The 17,861-nt window shown below is 39.3% G+C and overlaps 1 protein-coding gene across 1 annotated transcript in view; it reads right to left on the bottom strand.

Moving 5' to 3' along the window:
• Positions 1 to 17,861, bottom strand: part of TENT4B (terminal nucleotidyltransferase 4B) — a 43,985-nt gene that overhangs the window by 14,531 nt on the left and 11,593 nt on the right. The window contains exons 2-3 of the mRNA XM_075765255.1: positions 7,135 to 7,258; positions 1,372 to 1,418 (exon numbers count right to left, since the gene is read on the bottom strand). Coding sequence (XP_075621370.1) covers positions 1,372 to 1,418; positions 7,135 to 7,258 — 171 coding nt within the window. The remainder of the gene's footprint in view (positions 1 to 1,371; positions 1,419 to 7,134; positions 7,259 to 17,861) is intronic.

The raw sequence follows: 17,861 nt of genomic DNA, 5'->3' as shown, positions 1-17,861 counted from the left end.
ACAACCGTGTGCCCACACCTTCAACAGTGGCTTAAGTAAAAGGCAAATTCTAACACAAAGTGACAGACTTAAAAACACACTGTACATCTTTCTGAATCCCAGAATGTGAAATCTAAATTAATTATACAGTCACTGATGGGTGGGGAAAACCTAGGGCAAAGGGAAGCTTTGCGAGAAGGCAATAGTGAATTAATTACCAACACGTAAATGCTGGTAATTCTGAAAGTGTGGCAAGTACTGCCACAGGAAGGTTTGTCGTGGGTTTATGTACTAGTTTTAAAGTTGAAGCATTTGTTCTCCCCCAAAACCTCAGCTGAAACAAATGGAGAAAAGGCAATATATGGAATGAGACAGACAACAGCAAAGCCGTTTTTTTACAATAGTTTCAAAACAATCAAGCAAATATAGCAAATAACTATTGCTAGCAGACATGTGGATAGGAATATCTTTCTTGTATTATCAACATTCAACCAAGTTTAATCAAGCCTATTTAAAATCAATGAAAAAAAGGCCAAGAACAAGGCCAAAAGTGAAAACAATGTGTATTTGTACATCTTTCTTCCGACTTTCCAAACTGAGCAATTCAGCTTTCCTGGACTACAGCAGCTACTCAAGTATCTCTCTGATACTTCCTTTTTCGAAAAGAGATGAAACAACAACACAGGTATCCATCACCTGCAGTCAGTACTAGATATTAATTCCTCGTGTTCCCAAAGTACAGAACTCAATTCAAGTGTTAACCTCAGACTTACGCTATTTAAATGTGTTTATCCCCTGCAGCCATTTAAGCCTTTCATTCTATTTCTATTTAACTGTCAAAAATACTTACAATTTCTACACAGAAGACACCAGTGTCACTGAATAATGACTTTTCTTTATGAAAACTAGTAATAAATATGGAAAAGGTAGAGGTTGACTATTGTACAGATTTCTCAAAAGAAGACAGAAAAAACAGTTCTGTATGCAATCTTTCCTCTTTGGTGCTAACATTAGCATTAACAAGGTAACGTTAAATGGTTCAATTTAATTGTCTGCGGAGATAAAATTCAGATTTTCTTTTAAGGCCAACCTCTTGTTTTGGTTCATTTAATGAAGCCAAATCACACAGTAAGCCGGTTTTGACAACATGGTGATTCGGATCTTTTACCAATACACGCAAAATCTATATAGAGACATGTATTATACTTAATAGTCTTAATTGCTATATTTCTGTACACTTTGCAGAGTACTAACAGCTTAACACTTTCTTAATGTAACAAGCACACACACAAGTAACATAGATATTGGGAGATCAGATAAAGCACGACAGGTGTCCAGGTTCCACAGGCTAGTTTTTCTCTTGTACAGAACATACACTGAAAAGTTACTAACCTTGTAGGTAAATATAAACCAGTTTTAAAACTTCCAAATATCTGCACCTGCAACACAAGAACAGGGTATATGAAAACAAATTTTCAGGCTTCACAAGACAAACAAGTTCTATTAAGTCACTTGTAAAGGCTGGTTATTGCTACCCTCCATTGGCAGATTTTGGTATTGCTGACAGAAGTACTCTTCTGTTCAGGCATTTACATCTTCAGTGTTGGCTAAATGGCTAATCTTCATCGTTATTACCCACAAAACATTAATAACTTTGACTTTTCTATTGCAAAACCTTCTGTGTCATTTAAAAACTTTCACCATGACCAAACTTAGCAGAACCCATAAACCAAAAGATTTTAAAACACTTACGAATGACGGAACATAAACCCCCCCCAGTATCAGTTCACTTTATTTTTTTGCTTTCTTATCTCAAAGTATACCCTTCAGTTTTTAAGCACGTTTTCTAAGTTTAATATATTTCTGTTGCTTTGCATACTTTTAAAAAATTAATTAAATCACAATCCATTTTTTTTTCTGAATTACACAGCAAGTAGCACAACTCTATTTATTTCTGCTTAAAAACCAAACAAACAAGTTTCAGAAAGTTTCACATCCCATAGATTTAGTTTATTGTGCTGGACTTTCACTAGCACTGGAGGTTTAAACGATCTGGTTCCATGGTAAGCTGTCCCAAACCACCTTCTCATTAACTTAGCCAAGTCTCACAGGGAGGTCAGACTCATGCACTAAGTCTCAAAGAGGGACTGGTGAGACTTCAAAGTAAGAATATCTACACTTTTGGACTAATTTTCAACCAGTCTTCTGATGTTTCCTGGAGCCACCTTACAGACTTGTGTATTCTGCTTTGATGAGCCTCATACAAATAGGTGGCAATCAAGCAAGTGTACGTCAAGTGACCCGCTTTTTATGGTTTTGCCCTTTGGGCTAAGAAAAAGGGGGAGACGGGAAAAAATGACGTTTTGCAAGTAAGTGTCTTGATACTTTACCAGACTAAGAAGCAGTATGAGTGCTTCCTCTTGACTATCATATATCACTTCACTCTTTTTACCCACTCACTCCCACCGCCACCAGAAAGCACATGCTGGCAGTAAATTTAATGCTGAAAGTTCCTAGCTTCTTGAACTAGAAAAGACTGCAAGAGATGCCACAGAACTAGTATCAATATTGTACTAGATCTTGACAAAAGAATAAAGGCATCACAAAGCTAAGAGTGTAATAATAATAATTATTACTACTTTTAATCCAGGATAGTAATAAAAGCATCCTCTGTGAAGCTGGGTTCAGTCAAACAAGGATTTATTTGGCCACCAAAAATGTCTGAGAAGTGCTTTTGCACAATAAAACAACCACTGATGGGCTCAGGAAAAAAATAAATGTGCTTTCACATTATCAAAATAGTGTGTTCAGCTGAACAGCAAAGAGAGCCTTTATTGAATAAACAACCCTGAAAGTATTCATAAACTTACTGATACAACATATATGACCTTTACTGAAAGGAATGAAACAACATCTGCTATTGTACAATAATTTGGAGTATGAGAAACACTGAATTATTATAAAAGAAACCCACACCCACACTTCAATCCCTCTCTCGTCAAATCTGGTAACATGGAAGAGTGGGGAAATCAGAACAGAAACTTTAAAGGATTTTGATTTATTATTGAATCAGATTTTAAACTGTTGAAGCTCTGCAGCCATGTACTTATTTAAAGCATCCCAAACACAGGACACTGTTACGACTTGAAAGATGTGAGCATCAGTTGTTGTGGTGTGCCAACACTGCCAGTTATGTTTTTATTCTATGTGGACAGAGATCTGTACTTGCATTCATAAGATAACTTAAGATTTCACAGTACTGCAGTGGACGACTCCTACTCCTCCATGTTATTGTTACTATTCATCCTACATTTCTGCAAACTTGTTCATATTAAATTCCAAAGTTCCTGAAGGAGCTTTAATTACGGTATGTGTCCAAATATGTCCTCACTATGCACAACACAACTCAGAAATCCAAAAAAGCTTGGAAAGTCCTTCCTACCAAAATCCCTCCATCAAAACAAAAAAATCTATCTGTAGCCAATTTAAATTTCTCTTTCTTCTACATCGTTAAGTAGAATTTTCTGAAGTTTGTCAAATTAGAGTTCATCTTTCTATTTCCGTTCCCAATCACAGTATTTTCCTAACTGAAGTGCGTGAAGTACGCAACATTACCTCTTTTCAGATCTACAAGGCCACATAACACTCAGACACGAAGCTGAGGACATTATGACAAATGTATCCTCAATTCCACTGTATAAGTACTTATTTGTTCAATAGCCAAATTTTCATATTCAACTGGTCAAAAAACTTTGTGTTCAAATACTTTTGTTTAATGTTTTGGGTTGTTGAGTTTCCGTGTAATTAAAGCCTTTCTTATGGTCAGAGCCTTGCTGATGCCAAGAACAGTTCTCACTTACTAGGAATGTTTCCTTCTAAGCACATTCCCTTGAGTAAGAGAGCAAATGACACAATTGCTAACTTCTATAAATAAAGTAACAGTTTAGGTTACCTAGTTTTACCCCCCCCCCCCCATCTGCTTTTTCAGCCTTTTCCTAACTGGAACAGGGGGAAAAAAAAAAAAAGTATGTGCACAGACACATTCCACATGCTCTCTATACATTCAGATTCATGAAGCCTGATTTTCCTTTTCTTGGTATCTGATTTTTCTAGAGTAGGTCTTACCTACATGTTTAGTGAGAAACTCCAAACTAAACGTGTATGTTTAACTTACAAGTTTATTTTAGCTGGATCCACTACATCTATGACTCAAAATGAACAGCTTAAACATTAACTTAGCGCTTTACAGCTAAAACCGAGGACATTGGACCAGATAACATTCCACCTTCTCAGAGCATGTACTCAAAACTTAAATCTTACAAGTAGCTAAACCAACACAGATTTCCAAAGGTTAGTGATTAACTCAAATGACTGAAAAATTACACCAAACGACTGTCAAAGCTGAACACAGTTGAGTTCAGCAGTTCAGTTCCCCAGTAGATCTGTACAGTAAGTATTAGAAAAAGAACATTACAGTAATTTCCAGGTTATAACCGGGCGTGCTGTTGTCACCGTTTAGTTCCCTTCTAGCCTCCAGAAAACGGAAGGGCATGGAGGAGAAGAGCTCTTCCCCGACATAACAACAGTAGACAAAATGCAGAGTTAGGCTTTAAAGAGCAGTTATTGACTTGAGAAAAAGGAACTGGCATGCTCTTGCTCTCTAACATTGTCAAGACGGTTATGGCAGTTTTAACTGGCACTAATTGAAAAGTGAACTTCAGTTTTCAACTGCACGGTGTGTGCTTCTTCTCAGTCACATTATGGCAAAGCCCAGTGGTCAGCTGGCACTGTGTGCTAGGGCTTAGAATTTGCTTCCCCTTTTTTTAAAGATTATAGCTACAAAAAGTAGTTACAGTAGCTTAAAGAAAGACTGTTTTCTCAAGGGTCCAAAGTCATATATATATGTAAAATATTTTTAATATAAAAGACCTAGCTTTTACAGACCAAGTCTGTCCCGCAAAGAGAGTACCTCTGGAAGCACTAAGTTCTTGTGCCCCATCCAAAGTGTTAGCGGTAACAAAGACAGACCCCCTGGTAATAAACCCACTCACTCCTTACACTAGGTAAGTCTGCAGCACACAACCTCGTCTAGGAAATAGTGGCATCTTCTCTAGGCTGAAGCAATCAGTTATTTTGGTGAAATCCCCCACTACAAGACTTTGGCAGGGTGTACCACGGTAAGGACTGTTTCATACCTGCACTGTTTGCGATACTATTGCCTGTCAGACTGGCAGCCCACTGCTTCTGCTCTTGCTGAGGGTCTACGACACTGTTTCACTGGGTTAGAGGAGTGCTATACAACACCTATGAGAGATGCTGAAGTTTCTTATGCAGTTTCCTTGGAAAGGTTATTGGTTTTGCTCCAAGAGAAAATTACCAGCCACACGTAGTACTGACTCTATCAACTCCCTATAATTGTGCAAAGGTGGCCGTCACTGTGTGGAGCGTGCTCCTTCGAGATTATATATCACTAATACATTGTCCGTAACAATGTGAATCATCTTGAAAATGTGAGTGTATTTTACACACAAAACCACACATCACATACATATAGCTTATACAGAATTCATATTCTGTCATATTCTGTCAGTTTCTAAAAGTGCATTCCAAAAACCAGGTTAAGAAGATCTGAAATCAACAGTGGGTTTAAGTCACTCATGTCAAAACACTATCTTTTACTGTAGCAGGATCAAAGAGCATTCCTTACACTAAAGATTCTGCTGTCTGAATTTAGTTTGCTATTCTGGCTAACAAGTCCTTATTTTCAACTACTGTTATCTACAGATAGATGACTACGGTTACAAATCAGCGTTCTGGAAATGAACACCATGACGGTAGAGGGATACAATTAAACTAGATTCAGTTATGCTAAAAATCCAACCGTGTCCCCATCAAACCATCTTGAGTTGTAAAACCAACTTCTCCAGCTTCTCTTTAATTCAACCGTTACTTAAAAGAGCATAGCTCTGCACAGGAGAAACTCTTGTTTTCACTGAATAAAGTACTAGCAAAAACCTATCTTTGGTGGAAAGAGGCATTATGTATCTAATATATATAGAATCATAGAATGGGTTGGGTTGGAAGGGACCTTAAAGATCATCTAGTTCCAACCCCCCTGCTGTGGGCAGGGACACCCTCCACTAGACCAGCTTGCCCAAAGCCCCATCCAACCTGGCCTTAAACACTTCCAGGGATGGGGCATCCACAACTTCTCTGGGAAACCTGTTCCAGTGCCCTCACCACCCTCACAGTAAAGAATTTCTTCCTAATATCTAATCTAAATCGACCCTCTTTCAGCTTAAGGCCATTATACCTTGTCCCTCTCCATCTTTCCTGCAGGCCCCTTTAGGTACTGAAGGCTGCTACAAGGTGTCCCTGGAGCCTTCTCTTCTCCAGGCTGAACAACCCCAACTCTCTCAGCCTGTCCTCATAGGAGAGGTGCTCCAGCCCTCTGATCAGCTTTGTGGCCTCCTCTGGACTCGCTCCAACCGGTCAATGTCCTTCTTGTACTGGGGCCCCCAGAGCTAGATGCAGCACTCCAGGTGGGGTCTCACAAGAGCAGAGTAGAGAGATACATAGAGAGAAATCTACAGACTTGTTTCTTCCTGTACAAAAACCTGGTTCCTTTACATTTGAAGGATATTTCAATTTAGTTTAACTGCCCATTAAAAATAGCATGGTCTGCCTAACGTGGCACTGCTGGCATTCCACCTTAACAGACTTACTCAAGACTGCAGGTCTTTGGACTAGAAGACCTGCTACAGAATTTTCAGTCAAGCCATGAGTTTCAGAAGTTTGGGGTTTTTTAAAACATAGTATTTTACACGCATGCATGCATGCCTGGTTTGTTCCCATTAATCTTAGTAAATAAATACTAATGAGACTAAATATTGCCAATCCTCATGCCTTTTCTTTGACTACAGTAGGTCTAGCTTGTCTTTGTTCCTATGTGTAACAGAAAATGTTGACCTGTACTATTCTAGAAATAAAAATCATCTCTCTCATTTGACCAGAAATCCTTCTGAGTTTTTTTTTAATATGGAAAAATAATCAGTATTTTCATTATTCAACACTTCACAAAGTAAACAGGCACAAAATAAACAGGCACAAAATATTGCTTTTATATATAAAGAAATAGAACAGTGTCGTACTCACATCTGCATTAGGCCAGAGCTCCTTTATAACGTTTTCTATCCTGTTCACCACTTCCATCCGCATTCTTTCTTCTTCAGGTCTGGGAGACATATACTTGTAAAAGTCAATGATTTCTTCATGAAGACTAAGAAAGAAAAAAAAAAAAAGATCAGAAAGTCAGGAAAAACCCACAGCAGAATGAAATACCAACTACTGTAACCCAATATGCTTTTTAAACTCCTAGTTACCATTTAGTTAAGGAGCAGTTTAAGAGTAGCATGTAATTAAAAAAAATAATCCAGATTCACAACACTTAGTAACGTTTAGTTTCATGTTAGTTTCTTATATCACAGCTCAATATTTCACTGCATTTGCTGAAAGCGTGGAAGCAAATTACATCCAAGCGCCTTCACGTTGAAAGTCACACTCTGTATTTTAACACCAGCGTCACACAGAAACAGTTCGGTCTTCAACTACAAACGCAGCCGTAAGCTCCGAGTACACACTTCGCAAAAATTTAAACAGGAGGTTTTCAGCCAATGTGTCCCAGTCAGCCCCTTGGCACCAGCGCGGTAGCGTCAGGCATCAGTCTGTATTCAGCACCAAGCTTTTTAAAAGTTGATAGTAATTGTGCCAGTGCTAGAGCTAAAACCCCTGCTTCTTTTACTGCTTAGAGAAGACACATAAACTAAATATGCACCCTCTCCTCATAACAAGAAAATAAGTAGTACAAACGCAGCAGCGGTGGCTCAGAAGAATAAGCGATTGACAGACAGTTAACCCATATATTTGACAGTTTACCACATTACACGCGCTTCTCGCAGTCACTAAGTTATGTTTAGATTGCCTATGATTAGACCTGAAATAAAAATGTCTTCATATAGTGCCGCAAATTTCTATGCTGCTGTAGTACCATAAACACATCGTCATCTTGACTAACAACGTATTCAAAAAAAAGCCAGACACAACCCTTTAATTCCAGCAAAATTCAGAGGAACTCTGGCACAGAGTAGCTAAATTAATTTCATTTGTTTCCTGCAATGACCATTACAGTAATAGCTAGTTATTTTTTAAAAATGTATTGTTTCTAGATACCAAGTGCAACTGCATCCCTCCTTAAAGCTCTCAGGGACCATCAGAAGAGAGCAATTTATTAAGAGCAAGCCCTTAGATGAGATGTGGAATCTAATAATTCCCCACTGCACACACACTTAAATAAATGTTAATAACTGGAAGTTGTACACAGGTGTCAAAAAAACAGATTAAAATATCTGAAAGTTGTACTTAACAGAGTCAGGGTAGGGACAGAACTCAAAACTGTCTGCATTATGATCTTCAATACTGCAGCGGTATGAACACCACAAGCTTCTTTCTCTCAGAGACTGAGGAATAAAATATTTACATTACTTTTCACTGAGCATTTATTGGAATTTCCCACACACAGTTAGGGGAATAGTCACAAAAGCCCAGCAATGTGAGGTGGCCATCGCCACAGGCTCTCTATACCTAACGCAAAGAGAAAAACTCCTCTGACGAGTTCCTCCAAAGGGAGATCCAGACAGATAGCAGAGTTAGCCGTTCTAAATCAACCTTTGGAGAAGCGGCTCCTCCTTTGACACCTACAGAGGGAGCCTTACAAACCCTTAAACTAAAACGAAACAAATCCCCCAGAAGATCTCCTGTAAAAATACAAGACGCCATCTCCCTCCTCCCCCCCCGCCCGCCCCGTTACTGCCACGCTGGCATCAAGCCCTGTTCACGCACATCTCGGGTACCACAAGGATGTTCTGAACAACGCAGCTGCAATATTCATACCGATAAACGCTGCCTTCAGCATTTATTTTGACGTTGCTAGGAAATTTCTTACCTCCTCCTACGGATGCTTTTTTACTTTCCCTTGGCAGGTTACAACCTGGGGTTAACGTGCACATTCCAAACCACCAAACCATCCCTTACATGGGCACTGACTCCTCCGCCTTTGGCTTTTCAGCCATCTCCTGTTCTTCACTGCTATTCAACCTGTTGGCACTGAAACCTTCTTACCGCTATCCTCCCACTGCAGAAATTGAATTCAGATGAGAAATACGCAATAAAGAACAAGTTGAGCGCTCCAACAACCAAGTTCACTCTCCATCCCCACTGCCAGTCACACACACTGAATTGCTAATTTGGTCTCCATATGCTTGACCATTAAGGTAGCATTCAAAAACAGGAACAACAAGGAAAACAGGCAAAAAAGGATAAACACCATCAAACTAGAAAACATCAGTTATTTTTCAACTGTAATTTGGTGACCCAGCTTACAGGAAGACCTGGGAGTCAGCCCAAGGCTTCCCATCATGGCTGGCAAAATCTTTACTTTCTTTGCAGACTACGTTGTGGGGAATTGATCAAGCAACACAGCCCCGTTTCAGCCTGTGCTCCTCTGGACTAGCTGGAACAGACTGCTTACATCCACAAGGTACAAGATTTGCCCCAGAGCAATCTTTCAGCAAGGTAAGATTGAGTGCACGCAGGCACTGCGTACCATGAGGAGTGGCACCACTTAACAGCACAGGACGTGGTGGGGTAATACCGAGGGACTATCCCTCGGGAGAAATTCATGTATGGCACAGCACAAATCCATACTGCCCGTCATTAGTGGACTCAGCTGCTCCTGGGCTTCCACTTTACGGGAGTTAATTGTTCCCTTGCCCCATAAGGGAACTTTGAAAGAACAAGGCAATCAGAAATGAGGTCCCCAAAGTGCACCAAGGGCCAAGTCACATAGACGCTGCAGTTCTCAGGGCACTTCTCTTTATGAACTCCACTGACACTCTTAATCGAGATAATTGTATCAACTGGTGCATTCTTTAGAAGCGCATAAAATAATGATGTGTTGTCAGAACCAGATGTATTTCTTTTTCTAAACATAAATAACATATGTCTGCATCTCTTTAAATGGGATCCTTCTTGTCATGTAAAGCTTTATGGCAAAACAAAAAATTAAGCAGCGTGCAAACACACAACAACTTACACTACACGTGCACTGAATGTTATTAAACAATGCAGACGTAGAAAAATTGAAATTTGAACCTTTTCAGCGACAGAAGAAAGGCTTAGAGACTACTAGTGAAAGTCCCTATCAGCATGCCGGTTGGAAATACTACAGACATATATCTGCGTTTCATCTGCTCCCATACTCCGTGCTGCTAGGACCACCTGTGCTGCAGAGCCACAGCAGGCAGAAGGCAGGCAGAAGCCGTAAAGACTCAAGACTACACCTGGAATTGTATTTCCCTGCCCAGTAACAGCTGCTGCCAAGAAATAAGAGAATGATTAATTAAAGCCAAGACAAACAGAAGTAGCCACACACAGATTTCGGAGCGGTACAACATGACTTAGAAGCGTGACTCCAATTAATGTGGAGTTAATTCAAGCTGTATTGAAAATTAAAACTCAAGGTTATTCACTGTCTTAATCAACATCTATTATAGTTGCTTTTTCAAAACAATTTGTTTAGATTAATGGAGTCTATTTACAAGAGTCTCTAGTGGAATTTTATATCTTTAGCCAAAACGAAGATCAAAGAGACCAAGAAGTTATTTTTGGCATCATAACAGTATTTTATTATTTAATGACATTACATTCATTAGTTATTTTAGATAAAAGTCCTTAAAAGGAGACTTGTTTTTAGAAGGAAATTACACTGTAATAAACCTGATTTTATTAGAGAGAGATATTGCATTTGGCTTTATAGTCATACTGAAGCACACCAACACCAAAGACCTACTTAGGATGTATGGAGAGAGAGTTCTCTGCAATGCATCAAAGCATTAGTTTACTGTATTTATTACAGTAAATAGCTGTAAATGAGTGGGTCTTTGTCCTGTACTTCAGGAAATTGTAACACGTGGGCAAAAGAAAAATAAAGTAGTCTCTTACATAGTCTCTGAGTATGTTTTAAAACAAAGTACTAGCTGCATCATACCCTGTTTTCAAGCTTGGTAAGCTGATTCCATCAGAATTTCACAGACAGAACAGAATTATAGAGAAGAGTAGCCACTAAATTTAGTAGATTATAGTGTCTGTTACGTTTATCTGACAGAGATAGTGATGTGTCATTAAAAAATAAATTATGGCTGCAAAAGTTGTAATCCAAAGGACTTCCCACTGTAACATCAGTGAATAGCACTACGAGGAACACAACTCTGCTAGCCTCAAGCCGTTTGGGTGAAAAGCCACAGCTTTTATGCAGATGGAACACAGTGCATTACATTTCTTTCTTAGTTTGATCACGCCTTACTTTACTTTGTAGCACAACTTGTGGGCTCTAAACGTTCAACTCAGGATTCTCAAACTAGTTTGCATATATCCAAGATGTTGTTATTCTGGAGCATGAATCTTACTGCACCTCTGCAATCAATTAAAAAATAATCATGTACGAACAAAATGTTATTTCTGTTTTATATGCACAGCACACAGATAGATATGTGGACAAGCACGTACACTTGACAATACACATCGCTTACCTGACACATAAAGCAGCACAACTCGCTATTGCTTTAAGTCCAGAACTGGAACCAAGAATGATACTGGGAGGCACATCGCTTTAGGAAATGTAACTGGAGATGCTACAAGTTTCACTTCTGCACTAGGATCCTGATGCAGACTAAATGACCAGCTCACTGTGCTCACAGATTTCATTCGGCAGCTCGGAGGAAGCCATCCCGACACAAGCAATGCCCAGTGCTCACCAGTCACCAGCTGGGACCAGACCCTGGCCCTTCCCTGCCTGCCCTGAGCGGCTAGAAGCAGAGCACAGTCTTGCTAAGCAGAGTAGCCAGCCAGATGAAGATAATTCTAACTGGTTTTGCTTAATCACAGGATAACAATTAAGTGTTGCCTTAGCATACCAACAGGCAGTATCATATTAACCAGAGCAATAAGTTTTATTTGAAAAGTTTCCTGCTTTTGTCATTCTGGAATTGTGTTATACTTCCACTCTCCTCTGGGTCTTCTTCAATCTTTATTTCACAGGAGAAATTATGCAGGCACGCATGGTCTAACTTCTCTCACCAGGGTGTTACCCATAGCTTCTGCTCCAACTGTTAAAAAAGACTGGGTTAAAAATTCTGCTCATCCATCCCAAAGAGCTTCCTCTGCCTTGGGCACACATATTCCCTTGCACAGGAAATGCTATTTGCAACGTCACTGAAGGTAATTTCAAACAATGGATATTAACCATATGCAAAAAGCACAGTATAGTGCTCATGCACTAGAATTTATTCTTTGGCAGGATTTTCTGAAGGAAGCTTCATTTTCAGAATGATGAAAATCTAAATTATTTAGATCCTCTGCGGACAGTGGGCAGAAGTAAGCAATAAACACACAGAAGACACTTGCCTTCCCAAACTCTATACTTTAAAATGAATCACTTCTGATTTAAGTTTATTGATTTTATATCCACACTTGGATGGGATATTTGCAATGTACCCCTGTAGCATCAAATAAGCCTTTTGTATCTGAATTTTCTTTGGATGAGTAATTCCTATAGGACAGTGCCCCAACCATTTTAAGTCTCCTCTGGAGAAAAAAATAAATAAATCAAAGGCAAAAAGAAAAATATTGTAGAATTTCAGGTTTATAATTGTCTTTGGGGAAGAATGTGAAGGAGTAACCTGAGGTATTTTAGCTTCTTGAAAGCATCAATAGTTAAGATTGCATAACTGCATCCATCCCTCCCTCCCTCCCTCCACTCCCAACAGGAAAGCTAACATTGCACAGGAGAGAGAATAACTTAATTTTGAAGCTTCCCAAGGTGTTCTCTTAATAAAAAGATGGTACTGTTTTTGCAACAGTAAAAATAAATAATAATGGTAGGAAGTTCTGATCCTTCGGAAGTTTCATGAACTAAACAAAGCTTTGCCCTCTCCCATCTGCAACCTGCTTGGTCCTGAAGCGGTTTTGAATAAAACTGTACCTACGGCAAAGGAAAGAAACAAAGCGCCCAATCCTCCCTCCCCCCCCCAATTTTATTTATTTTTTTAAAAATATTTATTTTAAAAGCAACATTGACACTCTGCAAGATGGAGAATCCAACAGATTCCCAAATTAACTTTCAATTTTAACATTAATCTCCCACGAGCTTAATAAAATAATTTCTAGATTACTACTACCATCTACATGTGTTGAATAATGAAGGAGGAACAACAGCAGACACTACAGATCACAGATTATTTTTCCCACCTACAAACTCAAGCAAAACCAAACATTAGAGTAGCAAAGGGAACTGCAGATATGAAGCATCTCCTGAGGTCCTCTCCCTACCACCTGGGCCTCTGTAGCAGACAAATTCATTCAATATTTGCTACGTTTGAAGCTACTAAAACCCACCTAACTGCACCTGCAGGTGATTTACTAGGCAGTTCAGTTTTGTGGTGACTGATACATCAGTCCTCATATGAAACTAACATTGTGCATAATAAAACAAAGAATTTTCAAAAGCCTGAGATTTTGACCGTCACTTTTTATACCCCTAGTTAGTGAACCATATCAATATATTATAGGTCACGTAGTAACCATATTTTGAGCCACATATGCCCTATGGGAGCTTTAAAATGAAACATTCCAAAAGGTGTCCGTATTAGTAACCTAACAAAACCAGGAAAGCTTAAGGAGCTGGGTTTTTCATCACACACACATTTTTCTTCAGTTCAGTTCACTCGTTTGAAATACAGCTTCACAGACCATCTTTTCACAGTTTACCTAAAAACAGACATGCAGAAAAAACAGGTATTCCACTGCCATATGACTACTAAACATCACAAAAAATCGGGGTATCTACTGTATAAAGCAGTTTCCGAAGATGCAAATGGAGAACTTCACTTTGCAAAGAGCCAGGCAAATCAGCTTTGTTTCTGGCCCCTTCCATTATAGCCCAGGTGTTTGTTACCACTCCCCGGCGACAAGATCTTTATAACAGGATTACACAAACCTCCCTAATCCGTCTAAGGCGAAGTTAGCCAAGTTAAATCCCACCACCTTCATCGGTTCAGCTAAAGCAGCCCAGTTCTCCAAAGCGGAGCAGGGAGCCCGAAGAGGAGCCCTCGAGGACGGCAGCAGCGGTCGCTTCCACCCAGACGGCAAGGGGCAAAAAGGCAGCAGTGGAAGAAGCGCTTTCGAGTGGCGTATCTACATCCTGAAAACCACCTCCAGCAACCAAGCGGTATTTGAGTAGCTTTCCGTGTTTACCCAAGAACAGCTTGACATTTCTGACTAGCGTTTGTCGTCTGCTGAGTAATTCACAGAATTGTCTTTTAGGACCGAGGGAGGGCAAAATTTTCACAAATATGTAAATGATTCAGGAACCCAGATTCTGTTTTCAGGACTAATGTCTTTCAGGATTAACCTAATCACTCTGATACTGAGTTTGAAAACACTTTTCTGAATGGAGCTTGTTCGCTTCAACAATTTATGGTGGATTGATTACACGCATTTCTTCAAATGCTGTGGACGAAAAAAAGATTCCACAAAAATGTGTATTACAGAGACCTACAATTTCTACCCTGTGCAAATAATTGAAAACATACAGAATAGCTCCCTCTTTCTTCCTCCCAATCAACACCCATTCCCCTAAACCCCTCAAGTTAGTGCAGCTTTTTATTTATGTTCTGGATTTAACAATAACTTATTGGTTTAAATGTATCATAAAAAAGCACTAAAATAGCACTGTCTAATGGAAACAGCCAAAGAGTAGTAGAGACATATTAAAACACAGGAGAAAGCAGCAATGTGGGCAGTTCTTTTCAATTATTTAAATTGTTGTCTCCATCTTTTCAGGTTTTTGGTTTTTTTTATTTTCTAGATCCTTTGCTTCAATCTTCTTTAAACTGATTCAGGTTATTTCTCATTACAACTCTCAAGCATATTCTTTAGTCCAGAAGCAATGCAAGAGGCTCTCTTTCCCTGACAATGTAGAATTGAGCACTTTTTGTCTGTTTATAAATTGCAATGTGTGCTTTGTTTTCTAAAATACACTCAGATGTACTACAATTTTTCCTACAGAAATTTGTCTCTGAAGAGGAAAAAAGTCCTACTGAACTTTAATTATAAATCAGACGTTTGAATTAGTCCTACCAACAGGCAATCTGAAGTATAACTCTGCAACCCATCCACGGGCTTTTAACCCCATGCCATATACATACGCAGTCTTGCTCTCTATTTTTACAGCATTTCCAGCAAAAACATCAAATGCCAACTCAAAAGAGCACTTTGAGAAGTACCCTTACTTCCCATTGCCTTTTTTTTTTTTTAAATCATACTGTACATGAAAACAATCTAGCTGAATCACTACATGTGTGGGAATAGCTTTTATTTCTTCCCTGAAAATTATCTACTTATCATCCCTCCTTCCCAACTCTGTAAGCAAGTGCCAAAGTAAGGCATGTCTTTTGCTAACAGAGGAGTGGAGAAAAAAAAGTATTGCGAGAAACTGGTACCTCAACTGAGCTGAAAGATAAAGTACTAACAAAAGAACAAGATGAAGCAGGAGAGAAAAGTTTTGTGCAGGAAAAACAAAGTGGGAAGAGCAGAGATGGGAAATAGCTGGTTTATTTCATAATGACAAAAAGGCTTCAACTCTAGTAATATCTAATTTTCTTGAAACACACCAGTAATTCCAACATCTCATATCAAATACTGCAAGGTTTCTCTTTAGCTCACTTGTAGAAAAGCACTAGTCTGTTGGAACAGTTACATATACAGACCAGCTATGCAGTTTGCAACCTCGTAATTTAAAATACAGATACATATTTTTAAAAGCCTTTAAGTTTAAAGTGCAACTGTTAGCATGCACTTCATAGATTCCGTAATTACAACTTGAGGTAAATTTCCAAACAGCTAAAACCACAGAGAAGTTAAAGGTATCTATTTCCTATAGTGGGGAATTAGTAATTCCTCAGCCTGCCAATTCCTCGTGCTGAAAAAGCTCTCACTCAAAAAGATCAAACAATAGTTTACAAGTTTTTTTAAACAAGAGCTTACCAAGAAGTAAAAGTAACTATCAATAGTAGTTCACTTTACATTACCTGAACTTTGCCAATAACAGAGTAACATTAGGTTTTCTTACAATTCTAACACTAACCCCGCAGCCAGCAAATCCCCGCGAGGTCCAGCCGGCAGCTACAACAGCCAGGGAGCGTTCGCCCTCTTGCCCCTCAGTGGGATTGGGGAGAGAATCGAAAAGAAGAGGTAAAACTTGTGGGTTGAGATAAAGCCAGTTTTATGGCAGAAAAGGAAGATACAATAATGATAATTAATAATGATAATAACGATAATAGCATATACGAAGCGAGTGATGCACAGCACACTTACCACCTGCAGACCACTGATGCCCAGCTACTATTTTGTTAGTGTAGTAATTATCACATGAACAACCGCTCTGTGACCTGCCAATAAATGACAGCGTATGCTGCCTGGGCAGAGGCGAGACTGACACACTCCCTGCAGGCTGACGAGCACTTTGATAGATAACGCGTGCTTGGGAAAAAAATCTCCATCTGAAGACTCTGATCGGAGCTAAAAACTCGCACCACAGACCTTTGTCACCATGTAAACGGCCACGTGTGCGGCGGATCTCACAGGGTCTTCTGACGCAGAAGAGTGGAGAAAAGTCCTCTACTTTCACATGCATTTCTGCCTGGCAAACCTTCTTGCTTATGACTTGATAAATTATTTGACTGGAAAGATTAGTTAAATGAAAGGAAGGAGAGCAATGTAATTATTAACTCCTATCTCCTTCCATCAGAGTTGATTTAAACTTTTCAACATCCACCCTAAAGAAGCCCATGCCAATCCCTAAGAATGAAGAGAGACACTACCACAATTCCAGGCTTACACTGTCTACTTCAAAGACCAGTCAAAAAGCTGTTTAAAGTCCAAGTTCCTCCCTGCAGCCGGCAGTGTGTACACACTTGTCCCTGCAGATCGGTAACACACACCTGAGAGCGCCCTGCGCTAACTCCACAAAGCCACCTCGTGTCCGTCTGTGCTGCAAGCCTGATTTTTAGCTGCCAAGTAGCCAGAAGAACCAAGAACATAATAAAACTCTAAATACCTCTGCTTCAGTAACATTTTCAAATTAAATCTGTAGTGCCAGTATGCCACCTGGAAAGTCAATGCAGATTTCCAAAGCTTTCCAACATTTTCTAACATTCACAGCTTTGGGTGGCTTTTGTTTGTTTGTTTTTGATAGAAGAGAATTTTGCACAGCATTTTGGAATATTTAAGGAATATAAAAATTAGCCACAAGTCACTTTGGTCGCATCTCCTATATCAGAAGTATTCAAAACTCCTTATGAAAAGCTCTGAAGTTAGCACTTACTATTAAACCCACAAGGTTTTAAGTTTGTATGTTAAGTTTGTATTCTTCAAGCAAAATGGACAGTGACCCCAACTTACCCGTTTAACACACGGTGAGAACCAGCTTATCACCCATTCATTACTTCTTACTGCACTTTGGTGACACTCTGCTACAATATTAATACAAGTTTAGACGTGCTGCTGTCATATCCAGGCAAAACTCAAATCTCAGAAGCAGTTCTCCCTCTCACTTACAAATGCTCAAAAGTCACCGGAGCAGGCACATTTTGAAGGAGGAGGAGGAACAACAATCACACATACTATGGCAAGGTACAAGGAACATTTCAGGTAACTTTTTACTTTGATGATTTATTATCTTTACAGTAAGGGTGTGCACAGTGAACCAT

Source organism: Balearica regulorum, chromosome 13, assembly GCF_011004875.1.
Source record: "Balearica regulorum gibbericeps isolate bBalReg1 chromosome 13, bBalReg1.pri, whole genome shotgun sequence".
NCBI classification, from domain to species: domain Eukaryota; kingdom Metazoa; phylum Chordata; class Aves; order Gruiformes; family Gruidae; genus Balearica; species Balearica regulorum.
This window is presented reverse-complemented; position numbering and strand designations above follow the sequence as displayed.